Below are 26,245 nucleotides of genomic sequence, written 5' to 3'. Positions count from 1 at the left end.
TTGAAGTCTTCTCGTTGTTTAAGTGTACAGGCTTTTAAATTTAACAGATTGGATCAAGTGTTTCTGGCTACAAGAGATGGTGAAAGTGATCGAACTGCTTATGGCAAGTCTTGAGATGTTGAAACTTTCATCTCTTTGAACAGTTTAGACCACTGATTTAATTTCTAAAGGAAAAGAATTAAAATGTACTCAGTAAAATAGGTATCCTTATCACTGAAAAACAACTGAGTCTATATCACAAACATCCTGATGGTATTCAAATAATGTGGATGTCAGACAGGCTGTACCACCTTCTTTCCTCTACAGATCTGCTTTTATTATACCACACTATATGTAAATGTGGAAATAGAATCATAGAATGTCCTGAGTTAGAAGGGACCCATCAGGATCATGAAGTCCAACTTCTGACACTGCATCTGACAGCCCCAAGAATCACAGCATGTACCCCAAATCATTGTCCAAACACTTTTTGAACTCTGTCAGGCTGGTGCTGTGGACCCTGGGGAGCCTGTTCCAGCACCCAAACACCCTCTGGGTGAAGAACCTTTTCCTAGTATCTAACCTAAGCCTACCCTGACACAAATTCCCGATTTTCCCTCAGGGCCTGTTACAAGTCACCAGAGAGGAGGCGAGTTCCTGGTCCTCTGCTTCCTACCTGAGGAAGCTGTAGACTCCACTGAAGTCCCTCCTCAATCTCTTTTTCTCCAGGCTGAACAAACCAAGATCTCAGCTGCTCCTTCTATTGCTTCCCCTCAAGGCCCTTTACCATCCTCACAGGCCTCCTTTGGATGCTCCCCAATAGTTCACTGTCTTTTTTATATTGTGGCACCCAAAACTGTCCCCAGCACTGGAGGTGAGGCTGCCCCAGTGCAGAGCAGAACAGGACAATCCCCTCCGTTGCCCACCTGGCCATGCTGTGCCTGGTGCCCTCCAGGACACACTTGATCCTCCTGGCTGCCAGGGCACTGCTGGCTCATGTTCAACTTTCTACTGACCAGGACTCCCAGGGCCCTGTCCGTGGGGTTGCTCTCCAGCAGCTTATTGCCCGGACTATATGTACATTCAGGGTTTCCCTTCCCCTTGTTATTGGAATAGCTGATGTTAATGACAGAGTACCTCCTCTCAAAACTCTCTGTGGGGAAATGCTTTGCCAAAGACTTGTCCATCTACTTATTATTTCTTAGGTATGCCCTTTGAGTTATATGATTTTTAGATGATTTCATCATCTCAAATAGCAGAGTTGCTGGAATAGTTTTTCCTTGAGATATTTATCTCACTAATAGTGTGTCTTTAATACCCATTGGAATTGTATTGAAAAATACATAAGAACAAGTTAACATTTCTCTGGGCTATTTCTTGGTAAACAGTATTACAGAGAGGAATCAAATTCTAGATGTGTGCATTCATTTATTTCATGAATGGGTAGGAAACTTCATATCTACATACTTTATTCATTCTAAAAACTGGAGGATTTTGTACTAAATCCCATTTTGCTCAAAACAGTTACCAATGTAATATTATTTTAAGGGTTAGTCATCCAGAAAATTAAGAAAATTCACATATTTTCATGACAAGAATTTGTTATTTTTTTATTGTGTTAAGAAGGAAAAAATCAATTATGTGCATCAAAAACAGTAATATATGATTAAAATGAAAACAGGTCGTAATATTGTGCCAGCAGATCCATATTTGGAGATGCTAGTGGACACATAGGAACAAAAGACAAAGAAAATTAGAATTCTTTTTATTTCTTGAAAGCAAGAGATGTTCTCTTGAACTACCATAGGAACAAGGAAGACCAGCTACATTCATGGAATAATAATGTTCTTGAGTTTTGAACAACTGAGAGTTTTCCAGGAACAAATTGAAGTTTACTTGCTAAGCAAGATCAACAGAGACAGGCATTATTTTGGAAGTTGTGTTTTTTCACAAATCTCCCATGGAGAAATCAGATTCTTTAACATCACTTATAGGATTTTTCACAAAAATCAAAATGTCCTCAAATATGAAGTGACTTAGAATGTTTTAAACAGGAATTCAGACAACTCTTTTGCTTGGCAGTTCTGAGTTGTGTATATCCAGATGACACGGATAACACGGATGTGTTTCAGTTTTCAAATCTATATTCCGTGACAAGATATAACTGTACCTAGACAAAGTTAGATCTCTTTGAACATTCTGAAGTGGAAGAGAAACTCTCCATTACTTTGGAGAACCTCTGAAATAAATTCAGTATTACATGAGGTACTCATGATGAGAGGACAGCTCTGGTCATAGTAGATATGTGCACAATTTCCCAACAGATAAGTAAAAAAAAAAAAAAATTACATAGGCACCAATTAATACCCTGCACAGAAGAATCTTGTCCACAAGCATCTCCTCCAGACTGGGGATCTCAAAGCCAGTGTTTTGGAGCATAGCCCATGGCTTTCCACATAATGGAATACCAAAGACTTGGAGCCCTGTCTGCAACTACTTCTTCAAGTGCAAATCATTTGACCCCTTCCTGGCCTGTGAGGGCCTCTATTCTCTGTGGTCTTAGTCTTTGCTTGGCTCAACCAATACCAAAACCAGTCTGAGAAGGGAAAGGAGCAAAGATACTTGCTGTTGTTTCCTCACCTGCAGGTGTGTCTTTGTTATGGAAGCTTCAGGAAAGGGCATGACTTAGAGTAGCCTTTTCACTTGCAGAAAGTATTGGAGAGATGAGATTATAATATAATATTAGAGTAAAGGGGGTGTATTTCTTAGGGGTAGGCAAGCATTATTTCCAGCCCTTTTCTCTTTAGGGAGAACAATATCTACCAAAGAAGAGGATCAGGTTGCTTGGACTGTGTTTAACCAAGAAAAGGAACGGGTGGTCAGCCCTAAACTCTACAGGCTCAGAGGAATGTTGGATGTCTTCTGTGTCATCTGCTGACCCAATCTCCTCGGTGCCCTCTTCAGTGACTTCCATGTATGCCTCGTGGATGGCCTCAGATACCCTCAGGCTCTGTGCTGAGGAGATGCCAGAGAGGTTGGCCGAGGGGCTGAACAGGTCGGTCATACCCAAGGATGTCAAGACAGATGTGAGGTTATATTTCTCCTCAATCTTCATGCGTGGGAGGTACACTTTCACCCTCTTCTTTTCCAGCACCTTGGAACTGGTCCACTCTGCAAGTTTTTCAAAACTGATTTTGTTCTCAAGCTGCGAAGAGAGGCAGGGAATGAAATGCCTGGGATGCAAATCCAACTCCCTCCTACCATTCATTTCTGTCAAGGCTATCATAAAAGTAAAACCTCAACCTGAATGGTTCCTGAAGCTCATCATTTTGGCATCCTTCTGATGTTTTATTAATTGCCTCTCCAGTACTGCTTGTGTCACTCTCATTTTATTCAGTTCTTTACCAAATTAACATATCCTCCTTTGTCCAAAAATCTTGTGCTTCATAAGCCACAACCCAACAGTTTCACAGCCTAGCAAATTAGTCAGCTTGTGAAAGATTGCAAAAACAAGGCCATGAAAATTTACCCACAGTTGATAAAACCTAAAAAATTCAAACTCTTCTACATCTGTAACATTTCTACTTTATATTTTGAAAATATTACTGAAATAGAAGTAATTGTTCATATATTTTAGACTGTGTTGATACAGATAGGTAATTTTACAACACTGCCCTTAAGTGCATCCTCTTCTGCAGGGCTGCAGCAGCACTACACTACTTTACCTTCATTTTATAAAACTGAGCTCAGGATTCTCCTAAGAGGCTCTGCCTGATCATCTAGACAGATTTTGTGCTCCCCTGCCTGCCCAGCAAAGCCGGGGAGGGGGCAGCTGGGATGTCAATGGACAGCAAAAGGTCTGACAGCAGCCAAGCCCCACTGAAATCATCACTCTTCTGCTTGCCCTGCCAGAGCCATACCTGTGCCAGGCCAGAGATGTTATCAGGCAGCAACACCCACAGGCTCAGCTCTCCACCGGTATACGGAAGCTCCAGGACCTTAATTTTGTCTTCAGCCACTCTTGCTACTCTGAAGGTGCCGTTCTGATGCATCATTTGCACAGGTCTGCTCTCTTGCTGCAAAAACAAAAAATGTGAGGTGATGTGTGAGCAATCTTTTTCTTTGGTCAGAAAAATGTACAAGCCCTTTGACAGGACAGGACTCAGTCTTCAATCATGCTGCCTTTGGAGAAAACCTGTGTCTCCATTTTTGTTTTATCTGCTGGATTGCTCTGTCAGACACAGCTACCATAAATCTGACAGTGAGGCACCCAGGTAAATCACCCAGCCAATGAAGCAGAACTGTAAATACAACAAATACACATCTGGCCTGAAGCTGTGTCTGTGCCCCCCACCTCTGTCACATTGAAGGGCACTTCCTCAGTGTGTTCTTCTTTAAACGCAGTCTTCCATATCCCTTTGAAGTAAATGGCATTCACAAGGACCAGCGCAGTCTGAGGATTAACAGAGCTTGGTTCAAGGAAATCCTGGATCTGTCCTTTAAGAAGAAGTAGGGTACAGAGTGGTAAGTTTTATAGCAGTGGTCTTGCATTTTACAAATCAATCAATATAGTGCTTCTTCACTTGACTTTTCCTTCTCCAAAAGTCTGCACATGGAATTAAGGTTCGTGAGGATGATTTAATAATGCACTGAAAGACTGGCATCTGGCCAGACATTTATGCAAGAAGACAGGTAGCTTCAAGGGTGTTATAGATTCCCAGGAACATTTCTAACCAGAAATGCTTGGGAAAAAGAAATATTTATATAGAAAGAAGGAAAGGGAGAGGGAGGAACCAACAGAGATTTTCTCTTTCTCAATGTGTTTGTTGCTCACAATTCACTCTAGGTTTTTCCTCCCACTTCAACACAATAAATGCACACAGGATTCTGAATCATTTATTTCCCACTATCAGCTTAGGGTGCATTACTTTGTTCCCTGGAAGACCACTTCTTACTTATCCAGCACATCCTTGTAAAAACATGCCAATATTCTAGAGAAGATGAGACTAACCTTGCATGAGTTAATCTCTCCAGACACAAGAAGTGTGCATATAAAATGTGCATATTAAGTGTGCATGTTCTGGCACCTCTGCCTTTGCCAGATGTGTTTGAAACACACACTGCCCACAGGTACAATAGAGTCATCCCTTTCAACAGAAAATATCCACTGATGGGGACAGGAGGAGGAAATTTCTCCTCTAATGTTTAATCTTCTCAGAAATTGCTATAATATAGTGGTCAGAGTGAAGTATATTTCATAATCTCGTCCGACTTACCCTTTGTCTGATTTTTCACCCAGGAATTAACGCGCTGTCTGGCTTGATTTGGCGCTGTTTTGAAGTTGACCATTTCTAGACCAGATCTGTACAGTTTCTTCACACATTTCACGTAGATCTGTAAAGACACCAATTAAGTGTAGCCAGTGAACTAGTAACTTTTAAAAAACAATATGAAAGTGAAATAACCTATGGCTAATAAAGTTTTTATAGTGATGGTTGAAGTGTTCTCATTGCTTATTTCCTGAAAGAATTTGCTAAAGCTGAACCAGAAAAATTATTTTGTTTCATGATAATTTCAGATCTGACATCTTTACCATGTGACCAGTTAAAAGCATATATTAAAAGATGTTTAAGGATTTCTGAAATAAAGACTGATTCAAACCCCCTCCTTTCAGGTTTATTTTAGTCAGTTATACTATCTTTAAATCCACTTTCTTTTTTTAAAGCATTTTTCATTATTTTTAAAAATAAGAAGTTTCTTTGATTTAGAATCTTTGTATCTTTTGCTTTGAAAATGTCAAAGAATGATTTTGATACTTTCCAAATTTTTTTTGAGATAAGTTTTCAAATGAAGAAATATGCCAAAGTCAAATTATTTTCTAAAAAAACCCAAACAACCAATTAAAATGAAATGCTTTGGGGGAGCAAATGGTGAGTGAGAAGTTATATTACTAATAACTTTGTTTATTGCTCAATTCATTTTTTTTTAATAGGGCCATATTTTTGCCTCTAATTGCTTTCCATTTAGACTGTTGCCAGGGCCATGGCAAAGGGAAAAGCCATGTAAATCCACACCTGTAGGGACTGCTGGATTAACTGGTCACCTACTCTGGCCAGTCCTCCTGGATTACAGAATTTTACAGGGTTTAGCAAGAGATCACTTACCGGTAGGATCTGACTTGTCTTTTCAGCATAGAGTCTGTTGGCAATGTGCAGTGAATAATTGGCTTCTGGTGCAGTGATATCAGAGAGAATTTCTTTAAACAGTATGTGGATATTCACAGACTTTCCACACTGAGTTGTTATAAGTTGAGATAAGAAGACAAAAAAGTATAACTATTAGGTTATTTTATGAGAAAGGGGATTATTTCAAAGGTACAAATAATGGGAGATAATACACAGTGTTTGAACATCTGCAAATGAACATGTAATAGAGTCTAAGAGTTACATGGGAAGACGTTCAGACTGAACGTCTGAGCAGCTAATGATTCACAGCCTATGATGCCACTCATTCTAGTGGTTAATTATTGAAATTGGTGACTTGCCATAGGTACAAAGCCTCTTATTCCCAGGTGCTGCTTGCATTTTTTGCAGAAGCTGCAAATGGAAGAAGAGAGACAGATGGCAAGGGAGTCAGGAAGTGTTTTGTAATACAGCAAAGAAATGGTGTATTGTCTCAAGTCCCAAGAACAGTGACACACGCTAAAACCATTTTAAAAAACTGTACAATGATAAACAGTAGGTGGGGCTTTATTTTTTGAGAATACATGTGCTGAGCAGCTCCTTTCTGAATGCTTAAGGAGTCTCTAAATACTCTAGCTTTAGATACTACCTTTATTTAAAAAAACCCCAAACCTCATCTTTTTCTAAGTCCCACCTTGTGTTTTAGATCCCAAATGAATGGGGACAGACCAGGCTCCATGGCTTTTGTTATCTTTACAGAGGCAGTAGATTAACATGGGCAGAAGCATACAGGTGGTATCAAGGTACTAGGACCCCTCATGCTTATCTTGGGCTAGCAATGGGAATTGGAGGCTGGAAAAGTCCCTGCAGCTTTGTAAGTGTGTGGTTACTTTCCACCCTTTGAGGATTCTGGGCTCTTTTCTACTGAAGCATCTTCCTGTCCTACTTTGGAGTCCCAGCTGCAACTCTGACTATTGTACTCTGGCTTCAGCTGCTGAGACCTTTTCAAGTGCTGTACCCCAGCAGCACTTGCAGGTATGGAGTTCATTTACACCAAAGTGTTTCCTGGTGCCCAAAGCATCCTATCCTGTCCTGTTACTTGCAATATGTGCAGCCTGTCTTGTTTTTCTGGTGGTGTTTTTGGTTGTTGTTGTTTTGGGGGTTTTTTTGTTCCTTTGTTTTTGTTGGTGGTTGGTTGCTTGGCATTTGTTTTGTTGCTGTTGTTCTTTGGGATTTGGTGGTGTGTGGTATTTTTTTTTTTTAACTTACAAATCTTAAATTAAGAGAATTAGCAAAGGTTTGGCAAGGTGTTGAAACTACTAAAAACACAAGCAGAACAGTCTATTCTCAGAAAAAAGATGTGAAAGAAAAATCAATGTACCTTAGATTTCTGTACCTTGGTCTGGATGCTTCCAAGTCCTGCAATTTTATCAAAGTGAAGAACCTGCAATTGAAGGTAGAAATTAGGTATGTGAAGTCCACTGACAGTCACTGATATTTGTGCTAAAACTGTAGGTTTTCACTAACCAAGTCTGATTAGCACATGGGTGAACGAAGAAATTTCATGTGAGCTTTAAACCAGGCACCGCACTGAAAATTTGAGCTTGTGATCTTCAGCTTAGATCCCTTCTTTTCCAGTTAATGGCATTGTCCATAAATCAGCTACAGCCTTATAGCATTGTATTTATAACTATGAGCCTAGTTTTCTGAACACTTCATCTTTTGTACATCTCAAGTTGTCCTTTCCACCTGGAAGGAATCAGGTCTCTGAGATAATATAGGCTGAAGCAAGAGACCTGCCTTAACCATCCTCCAAAACTGCTCTTTCTTGGTGAAAACCAAAGACTGTTCTTGCCCTTCATGGGGAAATGCAATAAGTGAAAATTAGCTCCAGAATTTGGAAAGCCATTCTTTTGCTAGGCAGGTTTGGAAGATAGAAATGGATAATCTGCTGCCTCTTGGAATGGGATCAAAGAGAGTTGGTACCCATTGATGTAACTTACCTTCTCCATCTGATACTCGGTGTTATTTCTTGCTCCCAGGTAGACCATGGCCAAGGCTGCAATCATGCTCAGGGGGCAGTAAAAGATGTTGTCATTGGGATGGTGAAATTTTACCTCTTTGAATACATCAAAACAAAATTCTGCATTTGCTGCACTGATGGAGCCCATTGTGAAACGTTACCTAAAGCAAACAGAAATACGACTTTATGGTCACGAAATGTGTCACGTGTTTTAAAAAGTACTGCCAGTAGCCCAGAAAGTGCCAATTCATTGCTGGTTTTGTGATGCTGAACCAGTGAATGATGTGAAGCCTAAAAATTCTGCAATCATTAGAAATATTGTAACTCCTGATCCATTTACATACAAACACAAGATTGTTTTCTTTCAACAAGACACTATCAGAAAAATAGTACCTTGTATTTGCCTTTTAGGAAATAGAAAATTTCATCCACTCTTCAATATGGTAAATATAACATTGAATGAATGAATTTCCCTATGGCCATCCAGAGGGCTCTGAATGATGTTTGAGGCAATGCAAACTTAATATCCATTTCTTCTGTGGCTGTTCTCGATCTTTACATCAAATGTAGTCAACTCACTACACTCTTTGTGTACTTCTTACTGTTGCTTCATACAACCAGCCACAAATTTGGAGGTTGCTTTTCTGTAATTTATAGCAATAATAGGAGTATATTGTTCTGTAAGACAGCTGCTTAGATGCTGACATATAAATTTAGGGGTTTCCTGTGGTCCTGTTTCAGACATTTAATCTCTGCTGATGCTTTTTAGCACAATCATACATATAGAGAGATATGCATATCTACACATATATAAATATATGTACATAATATATGGGTTTTGTCAAGGAATGAGATTGAGAAAAGAGAAATGCCTTTATTCCCAGTTATTAAAATTATAAAAAGATAGTTTTAATGTGATGATAGGTTTTAAATGAAAAATAACTATTTCTACTCAAAGCTGTGGTGCACAAGCCACATATTTTGCACACGTAAAGTATTTGACAGTCAAACATTATAAGATATACTGAGAAGGCAAGGCAAAATTACTGTATATGATGTCTTTTTACATCTCTATCTTATACTTACCTTAAGGTTCTTAAACATGATAAATTTTTTTTCCATCTTAAAGAATAAAAATTAGAAATTACATTTTCTTGGAGAAATACTTACCCCACAAACTTCAAAGAGGCATGCAATAATCCAGCTTGCCAGCTGAACCTAAACAGCTCCTTGAGCTGTTGGTGATATATATTGCAGAATTTGAGACACTCCCACTGTTGCCTTCAAGATACCATCTTTTCAGTCACTGCCTTTTGTCATGACTTCTTGATTCATTGCACCTTGAAAGACTGAGCAGACCATGATAAGCTGGTATTCTATCTGCAGCAAGACAACTTTTATTTATTGAAGTGAAACCTGATTTTAAAATGAATTATTTAAGCTCTTGCTGTAACCTTCTCTTGTTCTCAGTGGTGAGGCACTGTCAGTGCTAGAAGCACTCTTAACACAGCACTCCCACCAACCATGAAGAGAGAGGTGGGTGCTGGGCTAACTCTTAAAGGTCTGGTAGATGTGCAACAACTCACTGCAGCATCTATGCAGTGGAACAGAGGGAAGTTCCTCAAGATCAGTGCCCATCTGACCTTGCCAAAATAATGTCATTCCAAACAAAGCCAGCTGTAGGATGGTCATTCTATTGAGAGGGGTTTGAAATGGATTTTTTCCATGTTAGAACAAACTCAAAACTTTCTGTTTTCAGGAGTCAAAGGTGTTTGGATCTGACAAAATGCAGAAATATATTCCTGGAGTGCAGGGACTGATGTGGTGTATGGCTTGTACTTGTTAAAACCACAGCGACATCCATTTCTCTGCCTAGGTGAGACTACAGTATTTTACCTGAGGCCAAACTATGAAGGTCTACAGCATAGGTGTGCAGGAGGAGGGAAGAAGGGTTCTGAGGAGAAAGCATATTCTGATAAAACCTCATTTTGATGACAACATTTAAAGCAACAATGTTGAGATGACTTAGAGGCCTGAAGATGGGCATGGAAGAGAAAGAGATTTGAGGAACACTCAGAAATTACATATTTCCTGGGCTGTAAGCCTGACCCCAGAGTATTCAGGTATTCAGAAATTTATTTAAACCAGCCAGTGGTATTTAAAAAATAACTAAGAGTCAGCTCTTAATTTTCATTCTGTGCAGGTCATGGCAACAAGGCCCATGGTACTTGCACAGGCCATTCCCATAGATCTTCCATACCTTGTAACTATGGCAGGTGAATAAACTACAGGATCTGTTTACAGGAACATTCATGGTCTGTTAGACAACCATAATGCACAATATAAAATATAATTCAATTGTAAAAAGCTATTACTCTTTATTAAATAATAGACTTGATGAGCAAAGTAAAGTAACAGTAAAGAAACAAATCTGGCATCTGCAAAGGCCATAGGAGCGGATAATAGAAATCCAAATTTGTACCTCGTAAGTCACAGAACACACAGCAGTAGGTGCACCCTCTGTGAAAAGGAAGGGGAGCAACTTTACCCTTAAGAGTGTTGTTTGCCTTGCTGAAATGCAGGGATGTATGTGCAGAGCCTGATAATTGGAGTGACTTTTAGTTTCCCAATTCAGAATGAGGGTATAATAGCAGCAGTGAGGATGGGAAAACCTGAAGATAAGAACGAGCTTTCCTCTCACCTTGTTCCATGCTCCCTGTTCTGTGATCTGTGCTGTTGCAGCTTTTACTTTATCTGTACTTATCAAACTATTACTACCTGAGGGCACAGGTTTTGTGTGCAAAGGGCTGTCATGTCTATGACTTTTCCTATTCTCCCATTTTCATATATTCACATTAGAGTTCCAGCTATCACTCAGAAGTTGCTCAAGCACATCCTTCATCTTTGGAGCTTCCATGAAGAATTTTCCTGGACACCCACAGTCCTTTGTATGCTATGATTCCATTTGTTCGTGTGGACCCCTATGGAAATTGTCCAGGAAGGACAGAACCGACCATGCTAAAAAGGCCATTCCTTTGCATAATGTCCAAGATTTTCTCAAAAAACATTTTGTTACACCAAGTCTTCTGGAAAAGGGCATGCAGGTGTTCTTTTCTTCTCCCATGCACTATATTTGCCTTCTTTGTACACTCTACATTTGAAATGCCTACATATGCAACACGCCCACCACAACAGTTTCTATGCACAGGTACAGTGATTGAAAGTCTGAAACTGCTCAGTTTCCATATTATGTGAAAAACTACTTTGCCAAGACAGGCGGGATGGTTTAAAATATCCAAAGTAAAGAAGCTCATGGAAGAAAGAAAGTTTAGTTCTGACAGTAATCATGGATGGGGCACTACAGCTCCAGAGATTAGTTTGTAGCTGCAAAGTCATGGGTTAATTTGGGGGCTTTTCAATACATCAACTGTTAGTGCAAAAGTGGTTGCAGAATCAGCCTGGCAGTAGCTGCAAATTTTGATCAGCATGGGCAGTCACCAACAGACACCTGCTCCTTTGTAACATTAGGACACAGGACCTGGGGAAAACAAGTGCTTCTCCTGAAATTCAAAAGCTACAAGTGTAGCTCTGCAAGCAAAGCAAGACAAACAAGTTAAAATCTGTTTCATATCTATGTTTGTCTCAAAAAAGAGGTGAGCAAGGATTCTGCTGCTCTTTGTGCCTAGACCAGTACATGGTGTTTGCCCCTCTTCCTTGATACGGGCATGAGCAAGGAGATCAAGGAGCTGGGAAAGCAGCTCTTTCCAACATTTCTCTGTTCTTATTTTCACATTTAATTTTTTCTGGTTACTCAGGAATTGTTGGGCAGTGTTTGAGAGCAATGTTTGCTTGTGCTTTGGATGGCTGTCTGCATCACACAGACTTTACTGTGCCTGAGTGCCTTTCTTATTGGGATCATAAGGAACCAGGAATTCCTACAGTAAAACCTTCTACTAGTTATATTTTGAGGAAAATAAACATTATTCTTTTTCGAGGGGGTGGGTGGGGTGTGACTCAAAACTGCCCTCTTTGGCTTCTTCAGTGACAAAATTCTTCCTTTGCCCTTCTTGCCTATCCATTGCAAAACTTTGAACATGAATAAAAATATGAAGATAATAAAACAAATTTAATATAATAAAAATATGCTATACATAGGTACTAAGAATTGTTTAAAGGAAAGCACAGTTTCAGAGAAAACTGAGGAGAACTGCTGCAACCATCAGAGGGAACAGAGTTTAGTGGAAATGTGAGTATGTAGAGAGTTACTCAGTAATCAAACTGTGGAAAGACATGGATCTTTCTCTTGTGGGGCAAATGTGTGTCACCTTTCTATGGGTCCTCATGCAAACACTATTTGACATCTTTTGCTTTGCTTTTTGCCAGTCTACACTTTTGTAGGCTGTCGTGTTCTGCCATGGTTCAACACTTGGCATCGAGCCATTCCGTGGGGAGGAGGCAGTGGAATGCCCTGCAGGGCTATGTCTGCTCCAGGCACCGTTTGGAGTTTCCAGCTTCTCTCCACTCTGCAACCTCTATTGCTTGGCATTGAACTTTTACAAACTACAGTTTCCCACAAGAGAAGCATTTGCTGCCAGAGTGGAGGGCTTGCCTTCTATTTTTAAGTACACATCCCTGATTTTGTGGGAGCACTGCCCTCCACAGTAGGAGTTGCTGCCACCACACTAGCAGCTGGAGGCTACTTTCCAGCTTCTGGTGTTTGATGTCTTGTAGATTAAAATGACAATAAGGAAAAAAGATTGCAGAAGGAGAAGATAGGGATTTTTTAATTATAATTTATACTGTACTTTGTTGCTGGTTCTGAATTATCTAGATATCCCTGAAGTAAGTTTTTGGGGTTTTTTAATTATAATACAGAATTACTTCTGCTGTAGTAAACTAAGTGACATCCTTCCTTCAGCCACAGCTTCTCCTTTGCTCACACACAGAATTCCTGTTGTGAGACTTGTGCTTTTTGGGATAATATGTCAAGGTACTGCCTTTTATCACATTAATTCTTTTTCTTTTACATTTTATCTGAAAATATACAGGCCTGATTGTGCTAATAAATTCTAATAATGTTCATTTTACTATTTTTTTCTTTTAACCTAAGTAATTTTAATTGGAGACAACCATGCACAAAATTCCAATGGCAGTTGTTGAAAAGCATGTATAGCTGGTTTTTGCATGCTTTATTTCTCAAAGAGCTCACAGCCTGTAGTTTGTGTTCTCTTACCAGCTAATTGGTATGAAAACTGTGTCTCTATGGGTAATTTTACTATTTCAGGCTGTATTTCATACTGCAATTGCAGCCATATGAGGCATCTGCAGACTGTAATGGGTCTGCTTTATTTAGCAATTCAATCTGTGGTGAGTACTGTAATTTACTGTAATTTTTCCTTCACATCTCAGCATTTGGAAGAGCCATTTGAATCATCAGTTCTACAATGGCACCAGTATGCTCACAGTGTTTTACCTTCTTCCCATTAGTGAGTAACAGGGAAAAGAAAAGTGAGTCATCAAAGAGTGGAATATTTTTCCCATAAAAGCAACTATTCTTCATGTATCTGTGGATTTTGGATGTTACATACTGCCAGACTGGGTAGGCTGCTCCCTTCTTGTGACCCTGTGCTATTCCTTCACACTACCTACTCCACAACATCCAGGAGGTGGTTTAGGGAACTAGATCATAAGCAAGAAAATTAGCTTTACCAGAATTTTTCCTCATGATTTACTTCCCAGAGAATTGCTCATCCCCAAATCAGGCAACTAATAGCAGTCATGTAGAAGAGGGAGCAGCTTCAGAGTTTATGTACCCTGATGTTGAATTGTCCAGTGCCTAAACTCAGCATGGTGAATATTTAAAAGTGGGTGGTAGATTTCAGTGTCATTTACATTTTTGGAAAGGATTACCATTATTTGTACTTACTATATTATATTATTCCTCTGTTCACTTAATTCTGCAGAACACTACATTTATTACTTAGCTTACACTGGGTTTGTCATGATAAATAGTAATAATAATAAAAAATAACAAACACAGACTACCATTCTAAAAACCATCACTATGGAATTTTTATTATTTTTGTTAATGATGAATAAAATAGCTGGAATAAGAAACTCATGCTGCCTGAGGCCCACACAGAGCTGACTCTTTGATCACTACTTAAAGTTTAATGTGGGAATTATGTGTCTCGTTCCCAGACATCACAGAGCACACCTTGTCAGAAAATTGTTCCATTATTCTGAAACCCTTTTTTATTTTGTTATGTGGAAGTTTATGAGGAAGTTGAAGAATTTGCTTACATATACGAGGTTTTTCACAGAAGAAAAAAAAATAAGTAATGGGTCTGCCCTTCTGAGAACAAGCAAAATTACACCAGAAAATCTTCTGTCTTCTCTGCTCTCTGAGAATAAACCCTGAGAGCTCCAGTTTGAAACACTGCCCTCAGTCAATGTTGAATAGGAGGCCCCAGGGGAATATTTTGCTGCTCCTCTATGAAGTGGTATTGTCCTTGAGACTATAGGTAGGTAAGGCTAAGAGAGACAAAGTACCTGAGGTTACACTTTTAATGCAGATCCATATCCTCCTGTCTACTTCACATGAGAGCATGTATCACTTATCTTCAGGGCACTAAAGTCATGGGTTTATTGGATCCATACTACATTAGGAAAGGCTCAAAGTAAAGTTTTCTTTGCAGATGTCTCTAGAGGACTACAGCTTTTTGGCAAATACCTCATAGTGTATTTTAAGGTGGATGTCATTTTCATGAGGCCTCCTAACAGTAAAATATGCCTAAGATTCGTGGAGTTTAAGTTTTTATCTTTAATTTGGGTCTTCTCAGATAGTCTTTTTATTTACAGCAAACTAGACTTTAGGATAAAGGCTACAGAGATGTCTTTGTTTTGTCTTTTATCCTTATTGCTCATCAGTTAGGATATAAGTGGGGAGAAAGATCTAATTTCCAATATAACCTCCACTTAAGGAGAAGAATATCTTCCAAAGAAGAGAATGGTCTTGGTTTGGTTGTGTCTGATGAAGAAGAGGAATGGATGGTCAGCTTTGAACTCATAAGTTACTGGGCAACACAGAGGCACTGCAAGAAGCCCCATGGAACAACCTGCTTCACTGCCCTCTTCATTGACTTCCACAATTGTCTTCTGGATGGCCTTGGACACAACCAAGCCATCTCTCATAGAGATTCCCGACAAATCAGCTTTTCCCCAGTCAAAAACATTCATTACTCCCATCTGCTGAAGAGTGCTGTTGAGAACATAACTTTCCTCCATCTTGAACTGGGGCAGGTACACCTTCACGCTCAGTGGTTGCATCGTGGCCGAGCTTGTCCATTCTGTGAGTTTTTCATAGGTGAGGGCACATTCAAGCTGCAAGGTGGTATTGGGAGTAATGATTGGCACCATAATGAATGCAAGGAAAGCAAGTTCAGTTTTAACACTTGTCTTCTGACCACACTGGAGCAATGCTAAAGTACTGCTCTCTATGTATGTTGCTAGAGAGGAAATGGAGTGTTACCTGTTCTAGGCCAGTAAAGTCCTCACAGTCATCTTCAGGAAGAAGAATGAGCATGCTCAGTTCATTATTGAAGTATTGGAGCTCTATGACTTTTGTATTCAGTTCCTCTATGATGGCCATGTTAAAATATCCTTCTTGAAACATCATCTGCACTTTCCTGCTCTCATTCTGGAACACATGAGACATATTAAATGGAAAATACAGAAATTGTCACCCTGGTTTTAACTGGTTTGAGCACTGAGGTTAGAGTTCGGCTCAAAAGCATTATTTAAACTGGTCATGCATTTGATGTACTTGTAGCATTGATATGTTCCTCTCAACTGTAGTCCCAATTAAGTTATCCATTTGAGATGCATAAAAACTACATTTCCCTTTCTAATGGTGTCAAATTACTTTACTCACAAGTTCCTCATTACATCTTTCTTTTTTCTGGTGTCAGATGAGGAAACAAATACATCTTTTGCAACCATAAATTAAATTCTTCATGAATAATGTATACATTTCCCTGTGATAATTTGTCTTCAGTACATTTTTTTTCCCGAAAGCACACACTGTTCTATTCATAAATAGTAGCAGAGACACAAAATCTTCCATTTCAGTCTCAAGAGCAGACTATTTTTGAAACAGCACCCTTAGTTGCAAAATCCCCAAAAAGTTAGCACATGTGCTCAGTGGATTTGATCCAACAAGGATCTCAGCTGCACAAGAACCACTTCTGATGTGAATTGGTACAAACATTTACATATTTGGTTAGGAAAACAGAGAAATACAGCCTTCTATTGTTCTCACTTAAGACCACTGTTTTGTCTTGGGATAACAGAGAGGAGAAAAGCCCCCATCTGTTATTATAGGAGACAGACATCTGGCCTCCATCCCCCAGCTGCTTCAGCTCCTGCCCATACTGTACCTTGTTCAGGTGGAAATACATTTCCTTAGTGTCTTCTTTCTTAAATTCTACTGCCCACTTTCCTTTAAAATATATAGCATTGACCAGGACAAGTACAGTAGAGGGATCAATAAAACCAGCAGCAAATAGATCTTTGATTTTACCTTTAAAAATAATGAATTAAGAATTATTACTTTGTTCCAGCAATCAGCTGATCTTGACTATCAATTGTTATTTCTTTTAAATTGACAAATGGTATAATGCTGTCAGACAAATTACAAATATTTATGTATAGATTTGGAATCAAGGAACTCAAGGCATTTTTGTTCCCCTTACCACATTTATTTTCTATTGAAAAGAAAAAAACCAGTGTGGATGTTTAATATATAAAAATCTTGCTATCTTTGGAAAAAAACTAGAGAGTGATATTCCTGAGTGGTTCAACTGTAAACCAAAACCCATTATTGCACATTTTTTTCTTTACCTTTTGTCTCATTTTCAACCCAGAAGTTAATTTTGTCTCTGACTTCTTCTTCAGTGTATTTAAAATTTACTGGTTCCAGTTCTGCTCGATAGAATTTCTTTGTGGATTCCAAGTATTGCTGGAAAGTAAAAATTGGAGAAATTTCTTGCAATGTGATTATTTTTGTAAGATAGAGAATGTGATGGCTTCAGGACAATCCCATGTAGTATATCAGCAAGAAAGAAATTAGTAAAAAGGCATATGTCCCTTTGTGCTTTCTGATGGAAAACATTCCTCTGAGCTCCCCACTCCAGGAGGTGATGCAAGGGAGACCAGGGTTGCTTACCTGGAAGAATGGATAAGTAATTTCTCCAAAGAGCCTGTTGGCAATGGTGAGACAACAGCCTGGTCCGGGTTCACTGACTTCAGCCAACAGAGCCTGGAACTGGGAATGGACTCCTTCATCTTCTTCACACTTCAAACAGGAAAACAGATGTTTCGTGGTAGGCTTGAGCTTTCCTATGCAAAGTTGGACCTGAGGGTGAATTGCAGCCTCTCCCTGCATGAGTAACCCTACTCCACCCAGCTGATACAGGCACTGGAATAAATGTACCAGGACACCACCTCCTATTCCCCCTGTGCCATCTACAGAACAACAAAACAGTTCCCCATCAGGCCTGCACTAGTTCACCTCCAAACCATGCTGTATCCTACAATGATGTCCCTGTGCACACTAAGCAAAAGGCTGCTGGCTTAGAGACAGGGAGAAGCAAGCTCCAAGGTGGCATGCTCTGCAGTCAAACCTTTGCAGGTGGCAATTGAAGCACTTACATTTTAGATTGGAACTGCTGTTTTGGTTGGAAACCCGTAACGAGAAGGCTCGGCTGTTGAAATGTGTGATTTCACAAGGCCCCTTAAATAACTAATAAAGGAACAGTAATAAGCAGGTCGGCATATCTAGATGGAGAGGCTGATCAGCCCTGCTGTGCTTTCTGATTAGGTGATTGTCTTCAAGGAAAAAGGCTGACAAACTGGCTCCTGTTGATCCAGCTCAGAGCTGCAATTGTGTCTTACCTCCTCAGAAGGGTTTCTGTTTTCCTGTCTCGTACTGCTCAAAACCTCTCTGAAATGAAAGACCTGCAATGTAAATGTTGGGTGAATGCAGCTGAGTGAAGGGACTTCAAAGCTAATGCACTGTTGCAAGACTATCCCAAAACACAGCCAGACACAGTTCCTGTGGAAAGGCCCCTTTGTTCTTTACCATAAAATCCTTGCAAGTGAACAAGTAGTTTTAGGAGATGGTGAGTGCGTGACATCTTTTCAGTCTTTCCATATGAGAAAGGAGGCTTTGGGTGTCCAGAGAAGGCAAGAAAACACATAAAAGCTAAGGAACTCTTCTGAGCTCTGAGAGTGCAAGGTTACCCCCAAAACACTTTCTTTAGGACTGATGCATTCATTGAACAGTCAATTCAATAATATTGCTTAGTCTGAGAAGTTTGGTATTAGGAGCAGCATAATGTATTTTTAAAAGGGCTCTCTGTGTGCTTCAGCACTTTGGCTGTTTAGGAACTATGTCAGATGGTACAATCAGCCTCTTGGCTCATATCTTGCCACTATTCCCTTTTCAGAGCAAAGACCTACCTTCTCAATCTGCTCAAGTGTGCTGCCCCTGGCTCCAAGGATAACCATTCCAAAGGCAGCTGACAGACTTAATGGGGAGAAGAAGATGTTTTCATTTCTTTTTCTTTTGTTCAGCTCTCTGAAAAAGTCAAGACAGAACCTGGCATTGGCTGCACTGAGAGAGCACATTGTGGCACTGTGATCACCTGAAACAAGGGTAAAAATAATTTAGGCTTCTCAGCCTTACACCTGCTATGTTTAGATGCTCTGGTTAAGGTTTTTTGCAATAGCTTGCCTGAATTATTTGGTACTTCATGGAAATTTCCTGTTCATTAACATTTGGGATTTCACAGTGAATCTGAAAACCAGCACCCTGAATAGCAGAAGAAACACATTTGCAGAAACAGTATCCTGAATTCAGCTGCTTCTCCAGCTCATGCAATAGCTATGGCTTTGCCACTTAGCTCTAGCTTTGTCCTAACCAAACTTCCAGCTCACCTTATATCCTGATCTTTTTGCCTTGAGTCCTCCAGGCATGGCACTTATTAATTACAACCTTGATCATATCTTACTCTTTATTTCTCTCTAAAAACTTTGTGTGTATTACTCAGCTGTGCCTCACATACTGTGTGCTTCTAATGCTGGTTGCTTAACAAATGTTTTACAGAAAATAGAACTACAGACAGGCTCACTTAGTAAGATTTTGAACAAAAACACATGCATTAGTGGAAAATTCCAAATATATTTTTACCTGAAGCTTAAACTCTCTTTTCTGCAGCTTAAACTCCTTTTCCCAGATATCCTTCAGTTACAATCACAATTATTACAAGTAGACCCTCTTGAATGTGATGCAAAACTCTTCCTATCTTAGACCTAGAAGAGAGTTCCTTTCTCATGAAAGATTTTTTCCCAGTGTCGGCATCCAGTAAAGTGTTGTAGAAGCATCTGATCATAAGTTCAGTATTTTAGAAGTTCCACTATTCTAAGTCACATTTGGTTTGATTCTTACTGAGTCTGAATGACTTCCTCCACACATGTAGTAAGCATATTTCCCCTATTGCACAAGAAGAATTATCTGTATAAGCATTTGAAAGATAGAGCATTATAAGAAGACTGTGCTTTTGTAAATTACCAGTCTGGGTCATACAGAATAAGTGACAAATGGTTTTAATCTTCTTTTGAAGCACACTTGGAAAGTAGAAGTTTAGAAGTACCATCAAAGTTAAGCACAGGTTGATTACAACAGCCCATACATTTTAATGTAATCCGAAACATTGCACAGCAACTTGGAAATATTGTCACTTCCTCAAAATATGTCACATGCCATATATATGTGCAAAGAAGGTATGTATATTACTAATGGGCATATTGATCCTTAGATCCTACTTCTGGCATTTAGAATTAAAGATTATGGAGATATTTACCTTCTCCTCGGGACTGACGGTGTCAACTTGACAGTCGAGCTTCTTGATGGAGCCTCTACAGCAGTGGGATATAAAAATCATTGCCACTCCCAGTGGCAGCGTAAATTTCACTTGTGATGAATCACATTTCTGTCTGTTGCAACCAGTTCCTATAATTAGGGGACCTGTTGTGGAATCTTGACATTCTCCATATCCCTAGGAGTTCAGAAAAAAGTCACAATTTTAAATGCATACTAAGATGTAAAAAAAATCAAAGTGGTTATAAAAAAAGAAAGTAAACTCCTAGAAATAAAGGCATTTTCAGAGGGTTTTTTCACTTGTAAAAAAAATAATTCTAAGAATTTTGTTGTGTTTTCACATCAGAAGTGGTACCAATGAATGCAACATACAATTTTTGTAGTAGAAACAATTATACTGCTAACCAGCCCACTGATTTAGTCCTGGGCTAAACTATATCCTAAGTTTAGCCCAGAACTTCTCATTAATCCTCATTTTTGTCAGTGTCTCTGAGGACGCCTGATCATTTTCTTGTAATGCTTCAGCAAGGCATAGGCAGCAGAGACAGAGCAACCTACTTGTAAGAAGTAGTATATTTCTGGTGTTATTTTCCTGAGAAATTATCTTTCTTCACATTCAGGCTGATATGGTGTGTGGGTGGGCAAGTATTCACATGAGTGTATGCAAGCACTAACAACACTGTTTTGTAACAAGTACTTAGTTACCACTACTAAGATATGTTTACACATCAACCCAACTGGATACTGGGCTCCTCTGGTATTTAGGAAATTCTGAAGGCAGTTTCCTATCAGTCATAAAGTACTCACAGGTTTAATTCTCTTTCAATTAGAATTTTCCCATAGCTATTTCTTGGGAGGAAATAGAAATTAAAAACACACTGTTCATTCAAGCCCTGAGAACAAGAGAGTCAGACCTGCACAGATTTTGCCTGAAGCAACGAAAGCCATGGATTCTGGTTTAACTTGCTTAACACTGGGGCAAGAAAATTTCCCAAAGAATCACCTGGCTTGCTTTCCTGGTTTCTGGCTGCTCTCCATCACAGTCACTTAAAAACCCACCTGCTGAGCCTGTTCCTCAGTGTCAAGGGAACTTCCCTATCTGACCATCCAGGAGCCACTCCAGCAGTTACATCTGCACCACCCAAGGCCGGATCAAGGCCACTTCACAGCTGCAGCCCCCACACCCACAGTCACACCAGATTTCCTTACCATCATAGAACCTCAGACATCTCAGTCCTTAAAATAATTTAATCATGGTGCAATAACAAAATATCAGCTTGAGCTGGTGCCTCCAAGGAGGGACCCCAAACAAAGGACACCTTGGGCTTTTATAGCCTCACCACCTAAGTGTGGGAAAGCCCAAGGTCCTTGGCTCCTGCTATGTCTCCCAGTGTCTGGTTCCCTGGCCAAGCCACAGCTCCCTGGGCCCTTTGTTCTGCACTGGGTGGGCACCCAGAGCTCGGCAGCTGCACCCCGAGGTACCTGCACTGAATGGGTTCCCCAACACTCAGCATTGTCACTGACAGGGAACTGCAGAGCAGAACTGGGCAGAGACTGCTCCCCTTCTTCCTATGATGGGCTGTTCTCTGCATTCTTATTTTGGGTACTAGGCACAGCACAATTGGAGGTAAAATGTTGTGGAATATAAGAGGGGGAAAGTATACAGGTAGGAGCTACAAGATATAACAGTTTTAAGTCAGGGTAGCATCCAAGTGTCTCCCAGAAGAGAAAGGAGATGGTTTTTGAGCAGCAAGACACAACCAAGTATTTGTCTTTCAGGAATACTGTTAATTTTAATCCTAATTAATACAGTGAATAGAAAATTGCAATCCTGAAGCACAATAATTCATGGCCTTTAGGCACAGGGGTATGTGTTAAAGCCACAAGTACCCTTAAAATGCATTCTTCTATGTAAGAATCTGTTAAAGCAAAGTTCAAGTTATCTAATATGCTCACAGAGTGAAACACTACTCTCTTACTCTCTCTTACCTGCTTAGTTTTCTAATACTTTGGAGCTCATCTTAACTGTCTGAAGTGAGCAGGTTTCTCCAGGTTTCTTCATCATTGTTATTTCTCTGGTTTTGTTCTAAAACAAAAGACTTTTGTTCTCTTTCTCCTGTTCTTAACTCATTTTGAGTTAATCTGAAGATTAACTTTGGCTCCATTTTTCCATTTGGTGGATATTTGTTTCACATGAATCATTTTCTGTCAGTGGTCAAATTACAGACAATGGAGCTGGACAGGCATTCATTCTCAGAAAGAACAGTCCCTGCTGTTCTTCTCCTGCTTTGCTGTTTTGTCCTGTTCTAGGTTAGTTTAGTGTAGGTTAGAGTGTGGCTTAGACAGAGATAGTTTTTTAATGGGAGTATCTGAGAAATCCAGGAGTTTTTGTTCAAGCAGATTGAAGGATATGCTGAATTGTAGGTTTTGAGGAGACACACTGTGCAAATGCTTGCTGGGAAAGGCAAAGCTACAGCTCATCCTGCTGTTGAACAGAAAGCTGGACTAGGACTTGCACTGCATTTTCCAGATCTCTGACTCCCATCTTGCTCTTTGAATAATGCAGTGGTTCATTGCAGGCCAGAGAAAAATGGAGAGGATTGAAGATGGTCAGAGTACTTAGAATCAGGAGACTCTCTTTATTCCTTTCCATAACCTTGCTAAAAGGAAAGGGTAAATAGCAGGAGGACTTTTTCTAAAGGTTACAGAGAAGTAGTTGATGAGATGTTATTGTGCAGAAAAAAAGATGAAGATGTAAAAGCACTTCAAATAAAAAGGCAGTGACAGATTTTGTTTCAGATAGTTAGACTACTCTGTCAAGAATGTAGATTTCAAAGACAGCCTTTTTAGCTGGTGGTCAGATGCTTGTCATAGTAAAGTTGCCTTAAGGCACAGAGGAATGGATTGCAGACTGACCTGCTTTCTATACCTAAAATCCCACACATTTAGATAAGACTGTAAATAACACTTATCCTTAGGGATAAATTCTGCCCAGCACCATTTATCTATTTGCAGTTATTTTGACTTAAAGCCTCAAAATTTTACTTCACTGTCCAGCAACGTTTTTTAATGTCTCTGATGGCCTTGGAGCCAGGACCAAGGGAATGAAGACTTCTCTGTATGATTTTTAAACCACAAAGGGTTCTGATGACATGGATGAGATAAGCATAGGAAGGCCAAAGCAAAACCAAAAATCCAGCTGGTGATGTCAATCAGCAGAACACAACCTCACAGCAAGATGCAATGACTCAATCTGTAGCAGAACAGACCACTAGCATATTCCTTGTGATTTTTCTTTGCTTCAAACGAGTGCAAGAAGGTTGGATGTCTACAGTTGTCCCCTGGCTGTTTTCTCACTGTTTGCAGCCATATGCTTCCCTTGCTGTCAGTGTCTGCAGGACGTAGCAGGGAAGCAGATTCTTGTCGAGGAACCAGAGGCTGATCTCAAGTTTGACAACAAAGTGTTTTCTTTCATCTTAGAAAATGCACATTCTGCTACTACCCTGCTCAGGTGGTAATTACAGAGTATCTGATTTGTCTGAGGTTGCCGGTGAGTAAAGGTGATAAGTGAAGTTGCTGAATAGCAAGAATAAAACGATAACTCCTTTGATTTTCACTGGCCAAGAGTGGCCCTCCCTGTTTGTCAGACATCGACTACAACAAATAACTAGTCTTATACAATATATCAGAGCAATTAGGGTGATAAAGTATCTGTGGTGATCCAGAGAAACTTTGGCGTGACAGAACATACCTCTTGAAGTCGAGGAAGTTGGAGATACTTCAGATGTTGCTGAAGGTCTCAGCTCATTTGGGAAGCACCACATGAGCAGATTCTGATATTCATTTCTGTGATCTTCAGGTTGTATGAGTCAAGAACCTATTGAAAACCAGGTGTCAGCTTATAAATATCACTGCTGTCTGCTGACTCTCCAATAGTAAATTTACTGATAACAAGGTGCAGGAATTGATGAGTGTGAACTTTGCAGAGACCTGACCCACCTCATGCTAGTCATTCAACTTGCCAGGGAAAAGGTGAGCCTAGCACTGCTGTTTTTCCAACTGAGCTTCTTTGTGCACCAGAAGCTTTTCCACAACTGCAATAAACCCCATTTACTCCCAAGGGAAACTTAGACATGACACAAAATAACAACAACGTAGTCTTCATCTTTGATTCACTTATCAGCATCCAAAAATAGATCTAGCAATACAGCCAGTTCTGCCTGTTGTACCTTCTCTGCTCATGCCCTTTCTCACTTGTTCATGAGCTTTGACTAACAGGAAATTACACTTGTAGGCAGGGGTGTCTGTGTCTTCTTAATAGACTTCCATAGTGTAAGTTCCATATGACTACACAGATAAATATTTCTGCATGATGATCCTGCTTTATAATGCTGATTCAGGCTTTGTGAATGATCTCACTTATAGTATTTCTGGATATGGTTTCTTTGTGGCAATTTAAGTCATTTTATAAGCCAGATTTCTTTACCTTAATAGCATGTGCAGCATTTTTTAAAACTCTGTTACAGAATGTCCATAAGTATTCCTTTCCTAGCTCTGCCAGCTCTACCTTTTCTTGTCATTCATCATAAAGGGATGCAGTGGAAAGTAGGAAATTCCTTTGCATTTTAAAAAAGAGGCTGTTTTTCTATATTGCTTAGCCAGTGAAAAAGATAACAGGTATTTTCATGCAATGGAGCTGTTGTTGTTAACTTTGGTTAGAAATGACAACTGTGGCTGGAAGATCTTTGAGATTCCTGGTGCATCTGCTGCCCTAAGGTGGGATGTAAGAGCTACATCTACAGTTGATAGGTATTTATTGAACCTGTTTTTGAAGCTTCTGAACAAAGAGTTTCTAAACCTCTGTTACATTTCTGTCCTTCCTTATTCCTGAAGTTTTAACTCAACTTTGTCCTAAGTTGTCCTGACTATAAATTAAAACAGTTACATTCAGCTATCTTTAAGCTTTGATATGTGCTACTGGCCAAGTTGTTCAAATACTTATTAGTAAATTTATGCTTTGTATAAGACATAGTATTTGGGAGTGTCTCTCTGGTCATAAAATGTAATTATTGTAGTTGTAGCCAGGAACACTACACTAGTCACACTACCCAAAACCAGTGGGCATTGTTAGCTGCTGAGCTACTTTACCAAATTATGGCCTTGGAAACCTGAAACACCTTCAGGGCTGTTCAGCCCTGTAGCATATTGTATAATTTTCACCATTCTGAGGAGAAAGGTTTTGCTTTTGGCTATCAGTCTGGATGTTAAAAGTAATTGTTCTTCCTCATTCCTGTGACATCCTTGTAGTATGATTTCCAAAGCTAGTCAAATTATGCAGTGACTTAGTAGTCCTATAAGTTATTTGTATAAATATTAGTGTGGATATTTTTGCCTGTCCTTACAGCTAGTGAAGTCAGATGTATCATGGGTTCAGAAATGGAGCTTGTTTGCCAATATTGTGCACACACTGTTAGTGACTGAGTTTTGAGAATAAAATGAGATTTGAAAATACCCTTCCTAAGCTGCCAAACACTGTGAGGAACAGGCAGGTGGATAATTTGAAAACACAGGGTCAAATTTTCAGCTAATGTAAACTGATTCAGCTCCAATTGAGGTGTGAAAAGACAATTTGTTTCCATGGAAAAAGCTTCTTCTTCAGGCCACAGAATAATAAGGATGTGTAAATGGCATATTTCCTGCATACTGCCGTGGAATTTATACAATACATCATTTCTTCATTCTGGAATTCAAATTCCTGTATGCCTGGTGTAACCAAGGACTATTGAACTGTCCTGAAAATAAGTTCTCTATATCTCCTCACATTTCTGCTTTTCCTCAGTTCCACTGATTTTTACCGTTGATAAAGTTTTTGCACTCATATTATCCTGGATAAAATTTGGCAGCCCTTTTCTCTTCTGGCCTGCCTGTAACCCAGACACATCACCTTGTGAAACCCAGATACTTGTATCCTGGCTGGTTGTAAATATTTGTGTATAATGTAATGGGGAACCTGTGGTCAGCATCACTTACCAACATCCTTCATAACACAACGTCGTTTTACTGCACAGAATGAGATATTTAAGAAAACTTGACTTAAACACATCACGCTTCCAAGAACCA

General features: G+C 39.6%; 2 protein-coding genes across 8 annotated transcripts; both read right to left on the bottom strand.

The window, feature by feature from the left end:
- Positions 1 to 1,562: 1,562 nt before the first annotated feature.
- On the bottom strand, positions 1,563 to 9,606 carry LOC134552387 (ovalbumin-like). Of its 2 annotated transcripts, none has more exons than XM_063401035.1 (8): positions 9,355 to 9,606; positions 8,165 to 8,345; positions 7,558 to 7,605; positions 6,144 to 6,272; positions 5,256 to 5,373; positions 4,334 to 4,476; positions 3,900 to 4,055; positions 1,563 to 3,184 (listed from the first exon to the last, which is right to left on the bottom strand). In XM_063401035.1, the coding sequence occupies exons 2-8, from the start codon at positions 8,330 to 8,332 to the stop codon at positions 2,783 to 2,785; spliced, it is 1,164 nt and encodes a 387-aa protein (XP_063257105.1). In that variant the 5' UTR covers positions 8,333 to 8,345; positions 9,355 to 9,606; the 3' UTR covers positions 1,563 to 2,782. The 2 variants fall into 2 exon arrangements, with proteins under 2 accessions (XP_063257105.1, XP_063257097.1); XM_063401027.1 differs by having other exon boundaries at positions 7,543 to 7,605; positions 9,355 to 9,601.
- Positions 9,607 to 14,231: 4,625 nt separating this feature from the next.
- On the bottom strand, positions 14,232 to 22,258 carry LOC134552362 (leukocyte elastase inhibitor A-like). 6 transcript variants are annotated; one of them, XM_063400973.1, is made up of 9 exons: positions 22,115 to 22,258; positions 20,109 to 20,303; positions 18,706 to 18,890; positions 18,139 to 18,201; positions 17,411 to 17,539; positions 17,086 to 17,203; positions 16,623 to 16,765; positions 15,716 to 15,883; positions 14,232 to 15,567 (listed from the first exon to the last, which is right to left on the bottom strand). In XM_063400973.1, the coding sequence occupies exons 3-9, from the start codon at positions 18,871 to 18,873 to the stop codon at positions 15,163 to 15,165; spliced, it is 1,194 nt and encodes a 397-aa protein (XP_063257043.1). In that variant the 5' UTR covers positions 18,874 to 18,890; positions 20,109 to 20,303; positions 22,115 to 22,258; the 3' UTR covers positions 14,232 to 15,162. The 6 variants fall into 6 exon arrangements, with proteins under 6 accessions (XP_063257043.1, XP_063257075.1, XP_063257060.1 ...); XM_063401005.1 differs by having other exon boundaries at positions 18,706 to 18,823; positions 22,115 to 22,256; XM_063400990.1 differs by lacking the exon at positions 22,115 to 22,258 and adding an exon at positions 21,335 to 21,445.
- Between the last annotated feature and the right edge of the window lie 3,987 nt (positions 22,259 to 26,245).

Source organism: Prinia subflava, chromosome 1 (genome assembly GCF_021018805.1).
Source record: "Prinia subflava isolate CZ2003 ecotype Zambia chromosome 1, Cam_Psub_1.2, whole genome shotgun sequence".
Lineage (NCBI taxonomy): Eukaryota > Metazoa > Chordata > Aves > Passeriformes > Cisticolidae > Prinia > Prinia subflava.
Note: the sequence above shows the minus strand (reverse complement) of the source record. Positions and strands in the feature narration are given on the sequence as shown.

What these genes read in the sequence shown, in the direction of transcription:
- LOC134552387 (XM_063401027.1), bottom strand. Translation starts at nt 8,332, where the DNA reads ATGGGCTCCATCAGTGCAGCAAATGCAGAATTTTGTTTTGATGTATTC. An exon ending in GGTGAAAAATCAGACAAAGG is followed by an intron (nt 4,477 to 5,255) that starts GTAAGTCGGACG and finishes TTCTTCTTAAAG; the next exon opens with GACAGATCCAGGATTTCCTT. An exon ending in ACATCTCTGGCCTGGCACAG is followed by an intron (nt 3,185 to 3,899) that starts GTATGGCTCTGG and finishes CTCTCTTCGCAG; the next exon opens with CTTGAGAACAAAATCAGTTT.
- LOC134552362 (XM_063400973.1), bottom strand. Translation starts at nt 18,873, where the DNA reads ATGTGCTCTCTCAGTGCAGCCAATGCCAGGTTCTGTCTTGACTTTTTC. An exon ending in ACAGAAACCCTTCTGAGGAG is followed by an intron (nt 17,540 to 18,138) that starts GTAAGACACAAT and finishes TCCTGTTTGAAG; the next exon opens with TGTGAAGAAGATGAAGGAGT. An exon ending in TGTATTTCCACCTGAACAAG is followed by an intron (nt 15,884 to 16,622) that starts GTACAGTATGGG and finishes CATGTGTTCCAG; the next exon opens with AATGAGAGCAGGAAAGTGCA.